This window comes from Choloepus didactylus, chromosome 4 (genome assembly GCF_015220235.1).
Source record: "Choloepus didactylus isolate mChoDid1 chromosome 4, mChoDid1.pri, whole genome shotgun sequence".
In the NCBI taxonomy this organism is placed as follows: domain Eukaryota; kingdom Metazoa; phylum Chordata; class Mammalia; order Pilosa; family Megalonychidae; genus Choloepus; species Choloepus didactylus.
Genome location: NC_051310.1, coordinates 191,825,956 through 191,848,901, shown reverse-complemented (window position 1 = coordinate 191,848,901; position 22,946 = coordinate 191,825,956). Strand labels below are relative to the sequence as shown.

Sequence of the window (22,946 nt, the reverse complement as noted above, 5' to 3'; positions counted from 1 at the left end):
TTAGATCTTTGATTTTAGTGATTTCTTCCTTTTTTAGATGTTTAGAACTATAAGTATCCAGATGAGCACTGTCTTCATTCCACCCCACAAGTTTTGATATGTTTTGTTCTCATTTTCATATATCTTAAGATATTTACTAATTTTCTTGCAATTTCTTCTTTCCAATGACTGTTCAAATTGTGTTGCTTAATCTCCATATATTTGTGGATTTCTCCATTTTCCACCTCATTTATTTCCAGCATCATTCCATTGTAATAATAGACATACATTGTATAATTTCAAATTTTTAAATTTATTGAGACTTGTTTCTTTGCCCAACACTTGTTCTATTCTGCAGAATGACCTATGGCCTCTTAAGAAAAATGAATATCATGCTGTTTAGAGGTGTAATGAACTGTAAATGTTATATCTAGTTGATTTAACGTTATTCTATTTATCTCTTTCCTTATGATGCTCTCTCTAGATGTTCTATTGATGAGTGTTGTGTATTGAAGTCTCCAACATTATTAAAGAGACATGTATTTTTCCCTTCAGTTTTGTCAGTGTTTGTTTTACATTTTGGGACACCCTGGATAGATGCATAAATACTTATGATTGATTTTACTTTTGGTGGATTGCCCCTTGTATTATTGTCTCATAACACTTTTCTACTTAAAATCTATTTCATCCAATATTGTATAGTTACCCCAGCTATTTTTTGGTTACTATTTGCATGGAATATCTTTTTCTAGCCTTTCTCTTTCAACCTATTTGTATCATTGAGTCTAAGGTAAGCCTCTTATAGACAGCATATACATGGATCTTTTTTATCCATTCTACCAAATGTGACTTTTTATTTGAGAGTTTAATACATTGACATTCAGTGTTCTTACTGTAAAAGCAGTACTTACTTCAACCATTTTATCATTTGGCTTTAATATGTCATATTTTACTTATCTCTCCCTTTTGATCCTCTCAGGTACAGTTACTGAAAATCTTCATATCTACACTCTCTTCTGAGTCTCTATTCTGTCTTTTATATTCAGCTTATATAATTTCCTTTAATATTTCTTGCAGGGCAGGGGTCTTGTTAATGAACTCTCTCAGCTTCTGTCAGTGAATATTTTAAACTCTCCCTCATTTTTGGAAGAACAGTTTTGCCAGATAAAGAATTTGGGGCTGGCAGGTTTTTGCTTGCAGTAGATTAAATATATTATACCATTGCCCTCTTGCCTCCGTGACTTCTGAAGAGAAATTGACACTTAACCTTATTGCAGTCACATTGTAGGTGAAGAATTGCTTTTCTTTTGATGCTTTCAAAATCCTCCATTTATCTTTGACAGTTGATATTCTGAGTAATATGTCTCAGAGTAATTACACCGAATTTATTGGACTTGGATCTTTATGCCATTCAAAATAGTTGGGAATTTTTTTTGCCATTACTTCCTTGAACATTCTTTCTGCCTCTTTTCTCTTCTGTTTTCCTTGTGGGACACCCATGACACACATGTTTGTGAGTTCCATGTTACCATTCAACTTCCTGAGACCCTGCTCAGATTTTTCCATCCTTACTACTACATGTTCTTTTTTTGTTTGATTTCAGATGTCCTGTCTTCTAAGATGCTATCACCTGCTATTGCTTGCCTTTAGCTTATTTTTAATCTCTTCTATTGTGGATTACTATATTTTTTCTTTGCATGCTTTCAATTTCTTCTTTATGATCACCCAGTGTCTTCTAAATACCTTCATTCACATTATCCTTCTTCTCCTTGAATCAGTTTAGGAGATTTGTTTGAATATTTTTTGAGTTGTTCCAACTTCTGTATCTCTCTAACTTTTTAATTTTTTCATTTTGCTGGCCACATTCTTGTTTCTTAGCATGGATTGTAATTTTTTGCTTGTTAACTGGATGTCAATTATGTTGACAAGATTATGTTTTCCCTCTATTGTCTAAGATTTTGTTGTTGATAGGGTTCCTGTTAAAGCTCTTCTTTGACACTGGGTTTCTATTTCTGACCCCAAACAGGGCCAGGATCCCATGCAGAGGGTGCAGAACAGCTCCAATGGGTCCTGGGAAGAGTAGGAAACAGCTTCCCATGATGGCACATTGCCAGCCTGCCAAACAGATGGCACTCTGGCAATATACTCCTCATTGGCTATACAAAGCCAAGTTATTTTTAGCCCTCAGTCTATTCTGCTTCTGAGACAGGTGGAAACAATAGCATGGCAGGCACCTGTCTGGAAAGGGTGAGATCTAGAAATACAATTTTGCCAGACAACAGATGGACCACACTCTGCTTCATCCCTCTCTGTTCCTGGAGGGGAGGGCTTTACAGACTTTCCCAGTCTGCAGCAGCCCACTAGACAGGAATTGGGCTTATCAGTTGCTATTGGTCTCCAGGGTGATGGGTGGGCACCATGAGCCATGATGGAAAGTCATTTGCTGCAGTTTCTCCATCTGTGGAAACAATGGTACTGCAGGTACCATATGTTGCCTGTCTGTAAAGAGCCAAGCTTTTGGGACAGATGTCCAATTTTTCTGGGCAGCAGTTGGATCAGAACTGTGCCATGTCCCCTCTTCCCAGGGGCAAGGGTCTTCCTGACTCCCAGTCCACAGCAGTCTGCTGTGCAGGAACTGGGCTGACCAGAAGATGCCAGAATCAAGGGCATGAGACAGTTGCCATCAGTTATTCTCTCTTCATCCCCTGGTCTCTTTAGCCCCAGAAGAGTTGCTGTGGACAGTTTACACCTGTCCTCTAAGCTTTTTTTATGGAGTAAACTCTTCCACTCACTCCTTATTGTTTTAGAGATTTTTAGTGGAAATTTATGGGAGCACCATCAGTTGATGTAACTTTCAGCTTACATGATTTTGTATAATTGTCTCTGCCCGAAAACATCTTTATATGCCTATACAGATTTAACCATGTCTGTGGGGTCTGACCCCATGCTCCTCATGACAAGACTCAAAATGAGAACTAACTGCTTGACACAAAATAAGTACTGACTTGCCTGAAGAAGCTCTTGATATTACAAAGCACAACACAGATCTAGGCATATTACCTGTTACCAAAGATCTGGTTCTCGACATTCCATTCCAAACACTGTGTCTGCCAATTGCTGTACTGCTCTGTTTGCAACTATATCTTTTTCTATGGCTTAAATTTTCCTTCTTCCTATAAAAGGACATCATTTTATGGCTTTTCATATGATGTAAATTCAATCAAAGCATGTCTTAGGATTGGTATGGAAGGAGAGTGGAGCAAATTGAAAGTAACTTCTAATATTATGAATTCAAGATACCTTGAATTATATTTAGCATGACTTCAAAGTGTCCTTAAAATAAAAAACAAAATATTTTCTGTTAATTCTAATAATTGAATAAACTAAACTGCCAATACAAAATATGCAATCTGAGTTTCAGCATATATGAGTATTTCCTTACATTACATTTTGTACTTCCTTAGTAGAGATAGACTTGTGAATCATTATGGAGAAAAACAGCAAAAGTATCAAATAAGGAGAGATTTGATGAATAATTGGATGGACTATTCATTTCATATACCTTTTAATTGAAATTTATGAATTTTCATGTTTCCTAAAACGTGCGTATTTTGACAGAAAGTAGCAGAGTAATATTGATGATGAGGATTTTTAGTGTTCTATAAAGTTGGATGTGGACAATGATATAGATATTGTTAGGATATATCCCCCTCCCCCAAATTTCCATTTCATTGCAATGGGAAAAGAATTTTTGAATGTGTGTTGAGAAACCTGGAGAAAGTTCACCCAGTCATCAGCCCCAGGGTTGGAGTGCGGAGATTTCAGTTCCTCCTGACGGGATGCACTAAGGAGAGGACAGTCTGTTTTCCTTGGAATGCAGGCTTTAGTCTGTGCAGGAGAGGCAGTGGGAAGATTCAGGTTGTAGTCATTTGAGCTTGCCAAATCTGCCAAGGGCATGAGGGAATTCTCAGGAACAGTTCCAATTTGAAGGACCATGGACTGAAACATATAAGGAAGCATTTTCCCACTGTATAGACAATTGGCAAAATTTGAAAATGATCTGTGGATTGGATCATAATCTGGAAACTGTGTTGTTTCCTGATTTGAGTTTGTGTGATTAAATAGGGGAGTGTTCCTGTTTTAAGGAAACATACACTGGAGTATTTTGGGTTAAAGGGTAAATATGGTGAAGCTATAACCATTGGGAATCTGAGGGAATCAGGAGTTCTTTATATTGTTATTGAAATTTTTATGTATAAGATTTATATGTTCTAAAATTATTTCAAAAATATTTTTTTAAATTACCATGTCAATACCATGCCATTAAGGGGGAACAAGATTAAACCCTATTACAGAGACTAAACTGTACATTAATCCATGTCAAAATTGTGAAACTACCCTCTTTTAGGTTTGAGTTTAATTAAAGAGGCAACGTGTGAATATTATACTAATGGCCAATATGCCTTTGGTATTATGAATGAGTTTATGATGCATTGGAAATGGCACTATGTTTGGATTTCATTTTTGTACATGAGCTCCTTCTTCATCTGGGCACTCTGAAGAACTGACTATCCTTTACCCAAGGTTGAATGCTGTGGAGAAGGGCATACACTTGTGTAGCCACCTCCTCCAGTCTAGCTGCATGACCCTCTATGTTCTCTGCTTCATTTCTCTCTCCATGATTTCCAAAGGCTGCTCAGGTCTTGCTTCTGTTTTCTGTCTTTCACTACTCTTTGAGTCTAATCTGTGCATGTGATATTCAGTGTTCAGGTAAGGAGATGCTTGGACAGAGTCTAGTGACCCTTCACTTACTCTTCTCCACCAGGTTCCTATTGGAGGTTTTAGTCTTTATGACAGCAGAAGGCATTGACTTATCAACTGCCATGTACCAGCTGACAATGCATTTGCTGGTTATGAGATGCATTTCCCTCTGTGTGAAGAAAACAGAGTCTAGTGTGTGGTCTTGTGTTTGGAGCATCCTTCAGGATTGACTTAGAAAAGGGTGTGGGGTGGTCACAGGGTGAACTTGTCCTTCCCCTAACCTATTTCAGAGGACAAATGTGAGAATGGGCATGGGGAGCCCTGAAACTCAGTTTCTCCCTGATGGGGTTTAAGGTCCTGGGGGAGAGGGCAGGGAAGGCTGGTGGATTGGGTTTGATGAGGTCAGGATAACTGGGCCGCACAAAGAACTGGAAGACCAATGCAGAGGGAAACATATCTGAGAATATGGATAAAGGAGAGGGAAGCAGCACAGATCAGAGGGAAGACCCCTGAGTACTCAGAAACCAAAAGTAGTCAGAGGGAGGAGAAGCCACATGAGGCAGTGAGAAGAGGGCTGGTAATGCCTACCCTGGGGATTGGGAGTGGTTGGAAGGCACATAGGGGAGGAAGCACTAGGGCAAGTATGGAGAACTGAAGGATGAAAAAAGGAAGTAACAACCCCTGGGAGATGAGGCATTATGAAATGCAATGAGACCCATGCAGACCCTGGCATAAACTTACATGTCTTAATGGGTTCCTAATTTGAGGGCTGGGGAAGGTGAACATGGACTGGAGGAAAATAAAGAGTTGAGGTAAAATGAGGGGTGGAGTGTAGCATGCCTTGAGACATGGAGAAGGGAAACAGGTTATAGCATTCCAGGAAGATGAGAGACCTAATAGTCTTCTTCAGTGACATGAGCCCTTTAGAGTGCATAACTTGGTTGAACTGATGTCTGGGGACCTGAGGCCAATTTGAGGAGAGAGAATAGGCAGAAGAGAACCCCCATGAGGAAAGGGGACTCACCTTTGTTGCAAGGGAAGGGGTTCAGAGGCCTATGGTGGAGGTGGGGAAGATCAGTAGCTCAAGGGCAGATGAGCTGAATGAGGCAAGAGTGGAAAAGTGAGAAGACCTATGAAGATGAGGCAGTTAATGTGGGGGTGGGGAGCTGACTGAGGTGAAGTGAATAGGGATCTAGATGCAGTCAAGGCCATGGAGGAGGAACATCCCACATGGGGTGAACTGAGGTAGGGGAGGAGGGTCCTGGGACAGGTGCAGGGATGGGGTGATACTGGAGGAGAGAAACTAAGGGAAGCAGGGTAAGCTTAGGGGACCTTGAGGGATGGATCTGAGGTGAGATTTCCTTGAAGGGCAGAGGGACTGAGATGAGATTCATTGGGAAGGAGGGGAGAGTGAGAAAAGCTAGGGAACAAAACAAGTTACTTGGGGTGAACTGACACAAGTGTTGAGGAAGGGAGCAAGGAGAGAGTGGATGGCAGGGTTATGAAGAGAGGCCATGATCTGGGCAAATTCAGCACACAATATCTGAGGTCAGCCAATGTTCATGGATGTGAAGAGGCCAAGAGAGAAGCAGAGAGTGGAGCCTGGTCCAGGGAACATGAAGCAACTAAGTATAACTATAACATTCCAAAAGTATAGAAATTGTTTTACATCTCTTAGAATTTATGAAGAGATATTTGTGGCATATTGCATATAAATAATCATGTAATATTTCTACTAATATTCCTTCATATTTATATTCCTATTAGATAAGGTTGAGGTTCATTTTTAGCAAATCTGCAAAGAAACATTACCACAGCTTTCATTGAGCTTTATTTTTCCATAAAGATGTGATTTTTACAATAACATTATGCCTCCCAGCAATAAACTAAGAATTTAGTAAGCTACTTGTCATCAAGATTGCATATGAAGTAATGCATGATGAACTTTAGCAGTTAGTAGATCTAACAGGTTATAAAAATAAATATTTTAGCCAAAAATTTAGAAAGTAAATATCAATTGTAAAAGCTAAAGATGTATACCATTTAAGCTCGTTATTAGGCATTAAGTTTAGCTTTCAGAATGATTCAGATCAAGGAATCTATTTTTCACTTCAGTATGACTGGATTTCAAAGAATACTCACTTCTAAAAAGAATATCTGTGCATGAAGGTTTTATTTGGGTGGGGAGTAGATAGAATAACAGCCCCCACGATATGTCTATGCCTGAATCCCCAGCACCTTTGAATATATTACATTATATGGCAAAAGGAATTTTGTAGATATGATTAAAAGTGCAGACTCTGAGATGAGGTGATGTACCCAGGCAATCTGAATTTTCTGTGTGGGCCAAATTGAAGCATATAAGTTCCTAAAGCTTAGAACATTTTCTGGATGAGAAATGAGACAAAAGAATGAGAAGAGATTTGAAGAGTGAAATGGATTTGACAAAGTTAATGGCTTTGTACATGGAGGTAGGTGCCACAAGCCAGGGCATATGGCTTATCTTTAAAATCTAGGGATGGCTCTCAGCTGACATCCAGCAAGTAAACAGATGCCTTGGTCCAGAAATGAAAAGGAACTCAATTCTTCCAGTAAACTAAATGAGCTTTAACACCAGGTAGATTACATGGTCTTCTATTTCTAAACAAATTTCTAATAGTAACCAAATAAAGAAATTCATTTAAATTTCACTTGAAGGTTATGAGAATAAATATAAGCATGAATGAATTAATAGTTATGATTCACATCTCTTTAAGAGAATCTGCATCTCAAAAATTCTCATTCTCTTTATCTAATCAAAATAAAAAATCAATCAACATAAATAGAGTGAACCTGTCACAAGTTCAGATTATATGGTAAGTAAAACAATGTGGAGACAGTCTGAGATCTGCCACCCTTCCACATGACTCACAAATACACCCTGTGCTTAGTAGATGTGCCATTCTGGATCCTGGCACAGGGTGATAATTATGGGCTCATTTCTTTCTCAGGAGTGACTGGAGATAAAAAAAAAATCCCTAGAAGATGGAGGTCTGCTAAACATTTCTTTCCTCTTTGCCAAAGCATTGTGGAAACAGTCACTGAAAACTGCTTGGCCAAGAATGCACATTATTTTATAACACATGTACCAACCCTGTGGTTACTTGTGTTCCTAATGGGAAAGGAACTAGGTGCCTCACATACAGTATATGGATCATCTCATATCTTCAGCTGTGGAGTAGGGGGACTGGACATGGGAGACCAAATCCCACTAGTGAAGCTGACATTGCTTTATCTCTCCTGTTTGTGAGTAAATGTTGTTACTTCTAATACCTGTGTAAATTGAATTTTCTTGGTGACCCTATCATCTACATGGATGATTTGCTATCTTCCATGAGGTGAGACTCCTTCCTTATACATAATAGTCACCTTATCCCAACAGTTTGTGTACCAACAAAACACTCTATGGCATGGTGGAGGCATGAGGTTTCATCTGTTCAATTATCCAAGAGAGGCGCCAGCACCCTGGGGAGTAATGGGCTGAGGTGTTGCCTCCCTCTAGCCACACAGAGTACAGAGATGCAATCTCCATATGAAGTGACAAAATGGTGTGGTGGATTGGGGCAGAGAGGCAGGAGTGGATCTGAGGAAGAATAGGGAACTTGTACCCTGGATGCTGGCCACCTGCACACCACCACAGTACCTGCCAACCTCCATAGTGCTTTGAGGGTTTCAAATGATTCCCAATGGGAGTTTGGGACCCTGTGCAGTGAGGCCTATTGAATCAGGGCTGGTTTTCAGGTCAAAAGTTAGACTTACTCAGCAAAGAACCACATCAACATTACTTAATATGGAATTTCTGAAATTGGATATTTTTCCTGAATGTGAAATGCATTCATTCAAAAACAGATATGGGCAAAAGATAAGGGAGTTTCACATGGCTTATTAGTACATTTTATGATAGGGAATTGCAGACTAATGTCTCCCAGGGAAGCTTACGACTGACTCCCTGTTGCAATGTATTTTTGCCTGCAAGGAGTAGGACAAACAAGACAAAGAAATAGAGAAACCCATGCCAGTTTAATTTGGGAGGCTAGGACCATGACAGTGATATTCCAAACTCTGGGGGACTTTCCAAAAAGTAAAATCACCTAGAAAACTATCCAGGAGGCCATAACTGCCCTCCAGGTAAAGGAAATACATTTGGCTGCATCAACCCATTCCTGGTTAGGACAAGAGGCAGTCCTGCCTTGGACAGCATTAGAGGAATTAATGAAATCAGGGCCTGCCCAGGGTAAGACCCCTGTATCCTCCCTATTATCCTAAGGAAGTAATGTGTGAAGTGGTAGAAAACACCCACAATGTCCTGCTTTGGGGTGGAAATCAACAGCACAGCACAGCATTAGCTATTTTCACTGAGGTATTCCAGAAGGATAGAAGCCAACCAATGGAAAGCCATGCCAGATGGCCCATAAATCAGAAAAAAACAACCAAGGAAACACAAAAAGGGGGCAGAAACCACCCAAAGAACAATGTGCTTATGGTTACCAAATCAGGAGATAGAGCAGAAAGGGAAATAATCCTTACAGAGAAACTGCCAATGTTCATGGGACAGAAGATATTTCCTGTAAGTAAGAGATTAAGGCACTATTAGAAGCCATAATGGAGGAGTAAAAAGGCTCACAGACATGGAAACATCTAGAATTCTGCATTGGCCCAATGAGAAACAGATACAGCCCAGGAAAGAGGAACATGTGGATTGCCAAGGCTTCCTTGTGTATGGACCAGGATGGTGAGGACAATTCTGACTGTGAACATGATGAATCAGATAGGTAGGATGCTCTTTGTTCCCTGTAACCTGATCTTACTCCCTTTAAAAAGAATATTTAGGGATCAAGGACCCCAGTTGTCCCCAAGGATCAGAAGTCTCCATTAAGGTGGATGGGGAAAGAGGGGATACAAACCCTCATGAGCCTCTTAAATACAGTTGCTCAAGTGACCTATATCCCAAGCCACTGCAGAGAAATCAATACAGTGGATAACAAGGAATTCCTGCTGAATGTATGGCTTGATTCATGGAGGAAACTGCAAAACTCAATAGAGATGAGATTTGTAATGCAGTTTTATTGAGATATATTCATATACCATATAATCCATCAAAATTATAAAATGAATGGCTCACAGTATCAGCATAAAGTAGTGCATTCATCACAATTTTAGAATATTTTCATTACTCCAAAGAAAAATAAAACACCCAAAACATCATCCCATAATCATATCCCCCTACTGTTATATATATATTTGCCTTATATGTGTCTTTATTTTATTATTCATCTGCCCATACACTGGATCCAGCAGTGTTTGTCACAATGTTTTCACAATCACATGGTCACATGATAAAAGTTATATAGTTAAACAATCAAGAATGAAGTCTAATGAATTAAGAGTACAACAGATTCTGATTATTTCCTTCTAGCTAGTCTAATACACTAGAAGATAAAAAGGAACATCTATATAATGCATAAAAATTATTTCCAGAACTACCTCTCAACTCCATTTGAAATCTCTTAACCACTGAAACTTTATTTCTTTTCCCCCATTTGGTTAAGAAGGCATTCTCAATCCCACAATGCCAGTGCCAGGCTCATATCAGGAAGTCATGTTGACAGGGAAACTTACAACCCTGGAAGTCATGCCCCACATGGGGTGGGTAGTGAGATGAGTTTTGTCATAGACAAAAGACTTTCTAGGTACATACTAAGGATAACAGGCAGTAATTGTCATGGATGATATGGCAGATGAAACCACTGTTGTAGCTGTGGAGAAACACCTGTGCAAAGTGTTCAGATACCCAAGTAGACATCAATCAGTTCTTGGTACCTCATTTACAGCACAAGTGACCCCAAAAAATTCACACTCCCACCCAACAGAGTTGGGATGAGAGTATACTAGAGTGGACAACTCAAATAACAGCTACAAAAATTTCATCAGGAAGAACTTACTGTGTGGTGACTCCACCTAATGGTATTTTGGCATTAAATGTTGCACTGTAAGGAAAACAAGGCACTGGAACACATGACAAGAAATATTGGACTTTGAGGGAGTGGAGGACTGGGAACTCTATTTAGGCCATAAGTTCAAAATTTCAATCTCAATATACCTGTTCTATTTTCTCACTGGAATGCATTCATCATGGTTAGGCTGCAGTGGTATTATCAGAAAGTCACCCTGATTCTAAATTGGAGGTGATGCAGATGTCTCCCTCAAGAAAACTAGACACCCTGATTATTGGCATCTGTAAATTGAACATTCCCTATGACTACAAAATACATTCTGTTCTTGTTTGGTGTGATCTCTGTGTTGTTGGCAAAAGCCTTTCTGCAATAAAATACTAGTGTATGGAATGACACTGACAGGTTTGGAACTTGGGAATTTTCTGGCCAATGAAACCACAAGTCCACATGACATGTTTTGTGTTATTCAAATAGTTTTGTTTGTAATTTCTTACTAAATTATGAAAACACTAAGTATTTTAAAAGAGGAGTATTTACATATCATAAAACCCTATGTTCTGGTTTGCTAAATGGCAGATGAAACCACTGTTGTAGTTCTAAGGCCATAGAGTGTCCAGACTAAGGCATCAACAAAAGGATACAATCACTGAAGAAAGGCCTGGGAAATGGAACACCTCTGTCAGCTGGAGGGGCATTTGGTTGCTAGTCCTTTGCTCTGGGGTTCTGATTTCAAAGTGGATTTCTCCAAAATGTCTCTGGGCTTGTCTCTGTTAACTTCTCTCTCTCAGCTCCTGTGCATCCATGCTTATTCTCTCTCGGCATTTCTAAGTGTCTGTGGGCCTTCTTAGCTTCTTCAGGGCAAACTCTAGGCTTCATCTCTTAGCTTAGCATCTCCAAAAGGCTTTCTGTCTGCATCTCCAAGTGTCTGACATCTACAGCTGCCTCTTAGGTCTCTTAAGGAATCCAGTAAACTAATCAAGACCCACCTTGAATGGGCAGGGTCACAACTCAATGGAAAACTCCTAATCAAAAGTTCCCACCCAAAAGTCTGCCGCAAGATGGCATTAAAAACATGGCTTTTTTATGGGGTGTGTAAGAGATTCAAACCAGCACACTCTAGTTGTAAAGTGTTTTTGTTTATCAATGTTTGCATTCATCCTTGCCATGAAAAAATATATTATACTACCAAGACCATAGTAAAGAATAATGCTGTGTTCTAGATTTTTGAGTTATCATTCCAAGTTACTCTGATTCAAATCTTTGTGACTGGAACTGCTTAAAAAGAAAATTAGAACATGGCAAACATTAGATTTTCAGCAACAATATTTGTTGCTTATATATATGCAAGAACTGATCAATGAATTAACCTCACAGTACTTTTTACAAATTCAAAACTCAGTGTACCCAATTCACTTCACAATTTGTACTATTATCCTATATAATATGAACAGTAAGTCTTGTTCAAAACCTTGAGTCTCTGCCGAATTTTGTGCTAATGGGCAACATAAAGTATTTCATTTTCCATTATGAATTTTGTGATGTGAAATCAAGTTGCAGAAGTTTCTAAATGGATTTTAGGATTTTTCTTTCCTCTGTATATGAAAATTAATGCTAAAGGAATGAGTGATCACTGATTTCATGCCTGCATTCATGAGACTGATAAGAGATTCATACAGTGTGAATTCTCAATTGCCCTACAAGTGTGGGTGTACAAATAAAGAATTTTGTGATTTTTCATGAATAACATCTCCAGCATGAAGTACCTGGAAATTCCTCAAGAAGCTCCTTCATCTGGTAAAGATTTGTCTATCAATAGGAACAGAGGATGAAGACCCTCCAAATTTCATAAAATGTATAACGTGAGTTCTCTCACATTGTATAACATCAGACCTTCTTACTAAATTCTTTGCCATGAAGATGACATGATATTCATTCTCTACAGTATGAACTGGCTTACATTGATGTAGAGAGAATGATTTAAAGCTCTATCAGATTGATTACAAATGGTGTTTCCTTAATGTGTGAGTTGTCTGGTATGCCTAAAGGATAACTCAAGGGTTGAAATCCCTTCAATAATCAAATCATTTACAGTATGAGTTATCTCACATAATCTAATAAGTAAACATTGGCTGAAGCCTTTCACATATATCATCCATAAGGTTTCACTCAATTTGAGTTCTCTCATGTTGTCTAAGTTTACAAAAATAAACTAAGTTTCCCATGTAGATAATATTCTTATGGTATGTTTCCCCTGGATATTTTTCATGTTCTCTAAAACCAGAAGAGTGGGTGAAGGCTTTCCAACATTGATGATATTCATAAGGTTTCTCTCCAGAATAAGTTCCCTCATGTTGTCTCAGATGAACATATTGTGAGAGCTTTCCCACACAAAAGACAGTCATAGTGTTTCTCTTATTTGTGAGTGTTATCATGAACTCTAAGGCTAGAATAATAGGTGAAGACCTTCTCACATAGATGACATTCATAAGGTTGCTCTCCAGTGTGTTCTCTCATGTCTTCTAAGGGAAGAATAGTGAGAGAAGACTTTCCCACATAGATGGCATTCATATGGTTTCTCTCCACTGTGAGTTCTCTCATGTCGTTTCAGGAAAGAGAGATAAGTAAAGGCTTTCCCACACAGATGACAATCATGTTTCTCTCCAGTGTGAGTTCTCTCATGTTGACTCAGGTGATCATATTGAGTGAAGGCTTTCCCACACTGAAGACATCCATATGTTTTCTCACCAGTGTGAGTTCTCTTGTGTTGTTTCAGAGAAGAGAGATAAGTAAAGGCTTTCCCACAGAGAAGACAATCATGTTTCTCTCCAGTGTGAGTTCTCTCATGATCTCTAAGGACAGAACATCGAATGAAGGCTTTCCCACAGAGACAACATTCATAAGGTTTCTCTCCAGTGTGAGTTCTCTCATGAGGTGTAAGGGCAGAAAATCGAGTGAAGGCTTTCCCACATAGATGGCATTCATATGGTTTCTTTCCAATGTGAGTTCTCTCATGTTGTCTCAAGGTACAGAAATGAGATAAGGCTTTCTCATGTAGGTGACATTCATAAGGATTCTCTCCAGTATGAGGTCTCTCATGTACTCTGATGCCAGAATTATGAGTGGAGGCTTTCTCACACAGATGATATTCATAGAGTTTCTCTCCAATGTAAGTTCCATTGTATTGTGTAAGGACAGAGCTTTCAACAAAGAATTTACCAATTAGAAGACATTCATATGATTTACTTCTAGTGCAAAAATGCTTTTGTTGATTAAAAGATGACTGGTCATTGAGGGGTTTCCCAAATAGATTGCTAAAGTAGGTTTTCTTTCCCTTGTGATTTAACACAGGTTGAGTAAAATCTTCTGGCAATTCACTACACATAATTCCATTTTCTTGAGTATTAGAATTTGGTTTCTGGGAAGCAGAAGAGAGATTATGAAAGGTTTGTGCATAAAAACCACTTCATATACATATGAATTCTAGAATAATCATTCAGTGCCAGTCTCCAATTAATATCTTTCCTATATTAGTTACATACCATGCTATTCTCCTGTATGCAGAGATCTTCTCTTTTGTAGCATCTAAACTGCATTCCTCATCAGTTTTGAAGACATTATAATGTTTCAGAGATTTGATATATGGGCCATGCTTATACAATTATATTTTTATTAAAACCCAGGTTATCCTTTTTTACTGAAATTAATTTTCCCTAAATTCAAACTATCACAGACTTTTTCTGGATTAGCACTTAAACCAACCTACAGTTAAGTGATTGCATTGGATTACTAATTTATCCCACTTCCAGGTATACATTTGGAAGACTAGGGCTCACCACCATGATGCTTACCAATGGTATGATTGTAAATATGTCTTTCCTGCAGATATGTTGCATGGAGAGCATTCCTTATTTTTTTAAAGCCACCTTCACTGCCTGAAACAATGGAAAAGATAATTAAATGCTAGACTAGCATTAGGGAAATGAAAATGCTGAAATGACCCACATGACCCTATAATTGTTTCAAATATGACACTTATCTGGGAAAGAACATCAAATTAAGTATTATGTTAGGGGGTAGAAAACTTTATGTGAAATTGACAATTAGAAGAGGTGTTCAAGATGGAAGCATAAGAAAAATCCCTTTTAATATAGTACATTAGAAAGCTAAAGGGAGGAAAAAACACTGAAGAGAAGTAACAGAAAAAGGGCCATTAAGTGAAAGTTTAAATTCAATAGTACATAAACATCCATTTCCCCAAAGCCACAGACACTTGAAAACAGATTACTAAAGAAGCCAAAAAACTACACCTGTGGAAAATTTCCCCCATATTTCAGAATATGTAGTTTACTTAAGGAAATCTGCAGGTGATATTTCAAGAACCTACTCAGTCACTGACAAGGCTTTACCTTGTCATGAATGACAGGTTCCTAGAGCTCACCTGAATTCTGGCTTTGGAAAAATCCAATTCCTTCTTTCATCAGTTTTTCTACTTGATTAAACTTGGAGGCTACATCAGATTTGCAGATCTGATTTCCTGGTTTTGGGAAAAAATAAATTGAATTCTGAGTTCTGTGCACTTAGTGTATTATCATCAAGTCCAGGAAAGATGTTTGTTTTAGTTTCCTATGCTGCTAATGCAAATACCATAAATGTTGTTAAACAATGGAAATTTATTAGATTATGGTTTTGAGGTCTGGAAAATGTCCTAATCAAGGCATAACTGAGGCAATGCTTTCTCCATAACACTGCAGCATTCTGGGGCTGTGAGCTGGTGACTGTGGGTCCTTAGCCTGCCACATGAGATGGCACATGGCAGCATCTCCTTGTCTCTTACTCCCCTTCTGGGTTTCATTGATTTTAGCTTCTTACTTCTGATGGGTTTCTGTGTGTCTGAATTTTATTTTCTTATAAAGGATACCAGTAATTGGATTAAAACCCATCCTGATTTAGGTGGGACACACCTTGTGCCAGTTTGAATGTATTGTGTCCCCCAAATGCCATTATATTTGATGTAGTCTTGAGGAGCAGACATTTTAGTGATGATTAGATTTGCTTGGAATGTGCCCCACCCAGCTGTGGGTGATGACCCTGATGAGATATTCCCATGGAGGCATGGCCCCACCCATTCAGGGTGGACCTTGATCAGTGGGGCCATATAAATGAGCTGACTCAAAGAGAAGGAACTCAGTGCAGCTGTGAGTGATGTTTTGAAGAGGAGCTACAGCTAAGAGGGACACTTTGAAGAAAGCACAGAAGCTGCAGATAGACATTTTGAACATGGCCACTGAAAGCAGACTCTTGCTTTGGAGAAGCTGAGAGAGGACAAATATCCCAAGGGCAGCTAAGAGTGACATTTTTGAGGAACTGCAACCTAGAGAGGAATGTCCTGGGAGAAAGCCATTTTGAAATCAGAACTTTGGAACAGACACCAGCCATGTGCCTTCCCAGCTAACAGAGGTTTTTTGGACACCATTGGCCATCCCCCAGTAAAGGTACTCAATTGCTGATGTGTTACCTTGGACACTTTATGGCCTTAAGACTGTAACTGTGAAACCAAATAAACCCCTTTTATAAAAGCCAATCCATTTCTGGTGTTTTGCATTCTGACAACATTAGCAAACTAGAACACACCTTAACCCAAGAATCCTTATCCAAAGGTCATACATACAGTCAGTATACAAAGGAATGGATTAGAGTTAAGAAAACGTTTTTCAGAGGTACATACAAATTCAAACCATACTCCAACTTCTAGACCTCTAAAATACCTGTTATTTCTGTAGGCAAAATGCATTCATTCCATCATAATATCCCAAAAGACTTATGTCATTTCAGAAATAAAGCTGAGTATAAAGACTAAAATCAGTTATGGGTGTGGTCTGTCCTGGAGCAAAATTCTCCTCTGTGGACCTGTGAAATCTAAAGAAGAAGTTATCTGCTTCCAATGTACAATTGAGGGACAGGTATAGAATAAACATTTCCATTCCAATAGGGAGAAATTGAAAGGAAAACAAAGTTCACGGTTCCAAATGCTGCAAGGCATACTCCATTACATTTGAAGGTCTGACAGTCACATAAGGATTGATATCTTGCCCTCTGAAACTGATGAAATGGCAACCTGTTTTGGTTTGCTAAGGCTATTTTGCAAAACACCAGAAATGAGCTGCCTTTTATAAAGGGGGTTTATTTGGTTACAAAGTTAGAGTCTTAAGGCCATAAAAGTGTCCAAGCTAAGGCATCAACAGGGTACCTTAACATAATGGCCAATGGCATTTGGAACAACCCTGTTGTCTGGGAAGGCTCATGGTTGACATCTTTTTCCTTTGTTCCCAGTTTGATTTTCAAAAGGCTTTCTCCTAGGACATTTCCCTCTAGGCATCTGGGGGTATTCTCTTTGTTTCTCCCAGGTAAACTCTGGAGAAGTCTGCTTTCAATGGTAATCTCCAGAATGTCTATCTTGGCTACAGCAGCACTAAGTTCCTTCTGCTTGTCAGCCCTTTTATATAGCTCCAGTGATTTAATTGAGACCCATCCTGAATGGATGGGGTAACATCTCCAAGGAAATTATCCAAAGTCTTGCCTGCAGATGATTCAGTCACATCTCCATGGAAGCAATCAATAGGTTCCAACCTAATCAACACTAATGCACTGCCCCCAATAGATTGCATGAAAGAACATGACTTTTTTCTGGGGGACCTAATATATCCAAACTGGCACACAGTCCTACCCCTTCCAGGTGCTTGTGCAGGATCCATGCTCTCTGTAAACAATAGGCTGAAGCCTCCATCCTATTAGAACAGTGGGATGGCAGACAGAGACTCTACACCTACAGAGATACAGATTCTAACCTCTGAAAACAGTGGGGTCACAGTAATCTTCCTCAATAGGTGGAGAGGTCAAACCACTCCGAGCCCTAGAGCAGACACACCCTTTCCACTCACATTGGTGGGAACACCTTCTTCCCAGAGAAGATGTCTTCAGTCCATGCCTCAGCTTTCCATGGTTCTGACTTTTTCCTACAATCTGCCCCTTCTCTATCACGTTTAATCCAGGCTGGCAATGGTTCCATTCATGTTGATCTTGCAAAATAGAGGTCAAAACCATCAGACAGAGGAATGTGCCAAAGACCATTTCTGGATACCACCTCCCATCCTGATTTGAACAGAAATCACCAACTGGTTCCATGTTTAAACACTCACATGGACTTGCTTCCCAGAAGCTCAGAATTTTCCTAACCATCAATTTCAGGTTTCTTTATGCCCAGGATTTCTGTTCTCAGCTTATCCCAGTTATCTTGCATTTTACTATTAGCTGCAGGGAGAAATTAGTCTGCACATTCCACACTTACCTTGGAAACTGTCTCAAATATTGAAGTCCATCACTGAAGTTCTGCCTTTCATCCAACATAAGAAATCAATTTTGCCAAGGTTTCTGCCATTTATAAAACAAGGACTGCCTTTCCTCCTGTTTCCAATAATACATCATCATTTCCTTTTAAAGTCTTACTGCAAGTACCTTTAAAATCCATATTTCTACAGCCTCTTCAAAGCAGTCTAAGCCTTTCTTATCAGGCACCTCACAATTCTTCCAGCTTCAACTAAATTACCCCATTCCAAGGCCATTTCCACATTTTTGATAAGAGCAACAGAAGAATCCCACTCACCTGGTTCCAAATTCATTTTAGTTTCTGAGACTGCTTAAAAAATAGCATGAAATAGGTGGGTGGAAACAATGGAAATTTATTAGTTTATGGTATTTTTTTGAGAGAGAACATTATTCAATCAAAATCAATAATTTCTTTTTAATATCTACAAGCCAATACTGAACTTACTTTATTCAAGAATGAGCACAATGTACAAAGAAAGTATGTTTATATTATAAAAATATGTTCATTTTTCTTCTGGGCACTGAGCAGACATCATTTTAAACAAAATCAAGGCAAACTTGCTCTCTATAATGACACTTCTATAATTTAATAACAAAAGTGGAAGCTAATATACTCACAAAGTATTTTTAAAAGCCCACTGGTAATGCTGCTTTATGCTCATTGGCACCACTTCACACTTGCAACATTGAAAATACCTCTTTTATAGAATACAGATCACTGTTTTAACAGAATACATGTGATTAGTTAAATCTTTACATTTTCTGACTTAACAGCTGTTAACATGTATTTCAGCTAAGTATTAACAGCTTAATGAATTTTGAGTAGGAAAATCCTTTTTATATAAGCTTTCATTTAAAAACAAGATATATTGCTTTGGTGAAAAATGACCTCCCAAGATTTATAATACAATTTATGAATGGGGGAAAGCTGCATCCCCCTCTACCCTTTCACACTCAAATATCCTCAATCTTCCCTAAAATGATATGCCCAAGTTTACATTGTCTGTTCTTTGTTGTCACTTTCTTCTTTCCTGCATTGATTGGCACTTTCCCAGGAGCCCTTTTGTGCTGTTGTATACAATGTGGCTGCTTTGCCTGTACAGTTAGTGGCAGCTGCAAAACAGTTACAGGCTGATTAAACAAACAGGAAACTACAAATGCTGGAGGGGATGAGGAGAAATTGGAACTCTTATTCACTGTTGGTGGGACTGTATAATGGTTCAGCCACTCTGGAAGTCAGTCTGGCAGTTCCTTAGAAAAGTAGATATAGAGTTACCATTCGATCCAGCGATTGCACTTCTCGGTATATACCCAGAAGATCGGAAAGCAGTGACACGAACAGATATCTGCACGCCAATGTTCATAGCAGCATTATTCACAATTGCCAAAAGATGGAAACAACCCAAATGTCTTTCAACAGATGAGTGGATAAATAAAATGTGGTATATACACACGATGGAATACTACGCAGCAGTAAGAAGGAACGATCTCGTGAAACATATGACAACATGGATGAACCTTGAAGACATAATGCTAAGCGAAATAAGCCAGGCACAAAAAGAGAAATATTATATGCTACCACTAATGTGAACTTTGAAAAATGTAAAACAAATGGCTTATAATGTAGAATGTAGGGGAACTAGCAATAGAGAGCAATTAAGGAAGGGGGAACAATAATCCAAGAAGAACAGATAAGCTATTTAACGTTCTAGGGATGCCCAGGAATGACTATGGTCTGTTAATTTCTGATGGATATAGTAGGAGCAAGTTCACAGAAATGTTGCTATACTAGGTAACTTTCTTGGGGTAAGGTAGGAACATGTTGGAAGTTAAGCAGTTATCTTAGGTTAGTTGTCTTTTTCTTACTCACTTGTTATGGTCTCTTTGAAATGTTCTTTTATTGTATGTTTGTTTTCTTTTCAACTTTTTTTTCATACAGTTGATTTAAAAAAGAAGGGAAAGTTAAAAAAAAAAAAAAAAAACAAGGAAAAAAAAGATGCAGTGCCCCCTTGAGGAGCCTGTGGAGAATGCAGGGGTATTCGCCTACCCCACCTCCATGGTTGCTAACATGACCACAGACATAGGGGACTGGTGGTTTGATGGGTTGAGCCCTCTACCACAGGTTTTACCCTTGGGAAGACAGTTGCTGCAAAGGAGAGGCTAGGCCTCCCTATGGTTGTGCCTAAGAGCCTCCTCCCGAATGCCTCTTTGTTGCTCAGATGTGGCCCTGTCTCTCTAGCTAAGCCAACTTGAAAGGTGAAATCACTGCCCTCCCCCCTACATGGGATCAGACACCCAGGGGAGTGAATCTCCCTGGCAACGTGGAATATGACTCCCGGGGAGGAATGTAGACCTGGCATCATGGGACGGAGAACATCTTCTTGACCAAAAGGGGGATGTGAAAGGAAATGAAATAAGCTTCAGTGGCAGAGAGAATCCAAAAGGAGCTGAGAGGTCACTCTGGTGGGCACTCTTACGCACACTTTAGACAACCCTTTTTATGTTCTAAAGAATTGGGGTAGCTGGTGGTGGATACCTGAAACTATCAAACTACAACCCAGAACCCAGGAATCTCGAAGACAGTTGTATAAAAATGTAGCTTATGAGGGGTGACAAGGGGATTGGGAAAGCCATAAGGACCACACTCCACTTTGTCTAGTTTATGGATGGATGAGTAGAAAAATAGGGGAAGGAAACAAACAGACAAAGGTACCCAGTGTTCTTTTTTACTTCAATTGCTCTTTTTCACTCTAATTATTATTCTTGTTATTCTTGTGTGTGTGCTAATGAAGGTGTCAGGGATTGATTTGGGTGATGAATGTACAACCATGTAATGGTACTGTGAACAATCGAAAGTACGATTTGTTTTGTATGACTGTGTGGTATATGAATATATCTCAATAAAATGAAGATTAAAAAAAAAAAAAAAAGGCATAATGCTGAGCAAAATAAGCCAGGCACAAAAAGAGAGATATTGTGTTACCACTAATGTGAATTCTGTGAAAAATGTACAATATTTTATACTGTAGAATGTACGGGACCTAGAGATACCAATTAGTGGAGGGGGAATGATAATCTAATAAGAACAGATAAACTATGGAGGGTAATCTCAATGTTATGGGAATGTTCAGGAATGATTATGGTTTGTAAACTTTCTTGGATATAGTAAGATCATGTTGGAAGCAATAGAGTTATTTTAGGTTTTTTTTTTCTCTTATTCCTTTGTTTTCTTAGGGGTTGTTAATTTTCTTGGGGTATGGTAGGAACATGTTGGAAGCAATGTAGTTATTTTAGATTATTTGTTTTTCTTACTCCTCTGTTTGGACATGGTTTATTAATTTTCTTGGGGTATGGTAGGAACATATTGGAAGCAAAGTAGTTATTTTAGATTATTTGTTTTCCTTAATCCATTGCTTTGTTTGAAATGTTGTGGGGTTTTTTGGTTGTTGTTTGCCTGTTTGTTTTTAATTTTTTGATAAACAAAGTTAAAAAATTGAAAAAAAATCAGTAGAAAAATGGGAGTAAAAACTAAATGACAAATAGGGTGGGATGGGGGGATGGTTCGGGTATTCTCTTTTCACTTTTATTTTTTATTCTTATTCTGATTCTTTCTGATGTAAGGAAAATGTTCAGAAATAGATTGTGGTGATGAACGCATAACTATATGATCATACTGTGAACAGTTGATTGTATACCACGGATGACTGTATGGTTTGTGAATATATTTCAATAAAACTGAATTACAAAAAAAAAAAAAAAAAAAAAAAAAAAAAACAGTTACAGGCTGAAGAGTCCAGCCTTTGGCATAGCATGGAGATAACACTCCAAAGCTCAAGGGAATATTTGGTCCTTGGAGAAACAGAAAAGATAGCAGAATGGAAATAAAATAAAACCATAAGTTGGGAAAAAGAGGCCACAGCCCCTTCATTTTTGCTCCAGGTGTTATGTGACAAGTTCAAAAAATTGTACTAATTTTAAAAATCAAAATAGAAATAAACTAAATAACATCAGCACTGACAATGCCAATAAAATGCAACCTGTCCTTTTAAGAGCTTATACACAGCACTGTCACTGGCAGGAAATGATTCTGGCTGGGCAGAATGACCCAAGTACTCAGGCAAATACCAGAGTACAATGGCCACACAGTGAATTAGTGACAACAAATGAATCCAATTGTAGGAGTTACTGAACAAACTACAAAATGTCTGTTTCGACTATTATGTATGTGGCACCTAAGATCCAAAAGTTTTTTCTAGACCAATTCTCTCTGTGCTTGGTTTTGACACCTCTGAAGTATTAAAATTGCAGAAATACAAGGAAAGAGTAATCTGGAGCCCTGCTATACTGGGTAAGTTGATTTCAAAAGAACTGGGGGAGAAATGCTTTCATGTTTTGCCTACACAAAACCTAAGATTTGTTCCATTACCTGTTTCACAATATCCTGGGACTAAGGTGAGAAGAATAGGATAAAAGAAAGAAGAAGGGAAAATTATTGCTGTTTCTTTAGTCAATTGCCTAATTCCTTACAGCTTCTGAAATTCTCAACTAAGCCCACTTTGCACATGAAATATTAATTCTGTCAAATGTAGTTAGATATCACTGAATTACACATACAATCTAAGCCAACTTAAGCATTTTAATGAGAACAGAATCACTGGCTGTGGTTATAGGGAAGGAGGAACACTTACAGAAATATTTCAGCTGGTATAATATTAAAAGAGACAGCACAATTTGTGAAAGGATGAACACATTTTGGAACCTGAGCAAAGGCTTCTTACCAATACCATAAAAAGTGACCAGCCAGGTTGTTTTCACTGGCAATGATTAAGC

General features: G+C 38.6%; 1 protein-coding gene across 4 annotated transcripts; it reads right to left on the bottom strand.

Annotated features, from left to right (window-relative positions):
- Positions 1-9,872: 9,872 nt before the first annotated feature.
- On the bottom strand, positions 9,873-19,365 carry LOC119532505 (zinc finger protein 596-like). Of its 4 annotated transcripts, XM_037834980.1 has the most exons (6): positions 18,735-19,365; positions 18,079-18,194; positions 17,672-17,809; positions 15,172-15,267; positions 14,582-14,665; positions 9,873-14,148 (listed from the first exon to the last, which is right to left on the bottom strand). In XM_037834980.1, the coding sequence occupies exons 5-6, from the start codon at positions 14,633-14,635 to the stop codon at positions 13,216-13,218; spliced, it is 987 nt and encodes a 328-aa protein (XP_037690908.1). In that variant the 5' UTR covers positions 14,636-14,665; positions 15,172-15,267; positions 17,672-17,809; positions 18,079-18,194; positions 18,735-19,365; the 3' UTR covers positions 9,873-13,215. The 4 variants fall into 4 exon arrangements, with proteins under 4 accessions (XP_037690908.1, XP_037690906.1, XP_037690907.1 ...); XM_037834978.1 differs by having other exon boundaries at positions 18,079-19,365; XM_037834979.1 differs by having other exon boundaries at positions 17,672-18,194.
- Between the last annotated feature and the right edge of the window lie 3,581 nt (positions 19,366-22,946).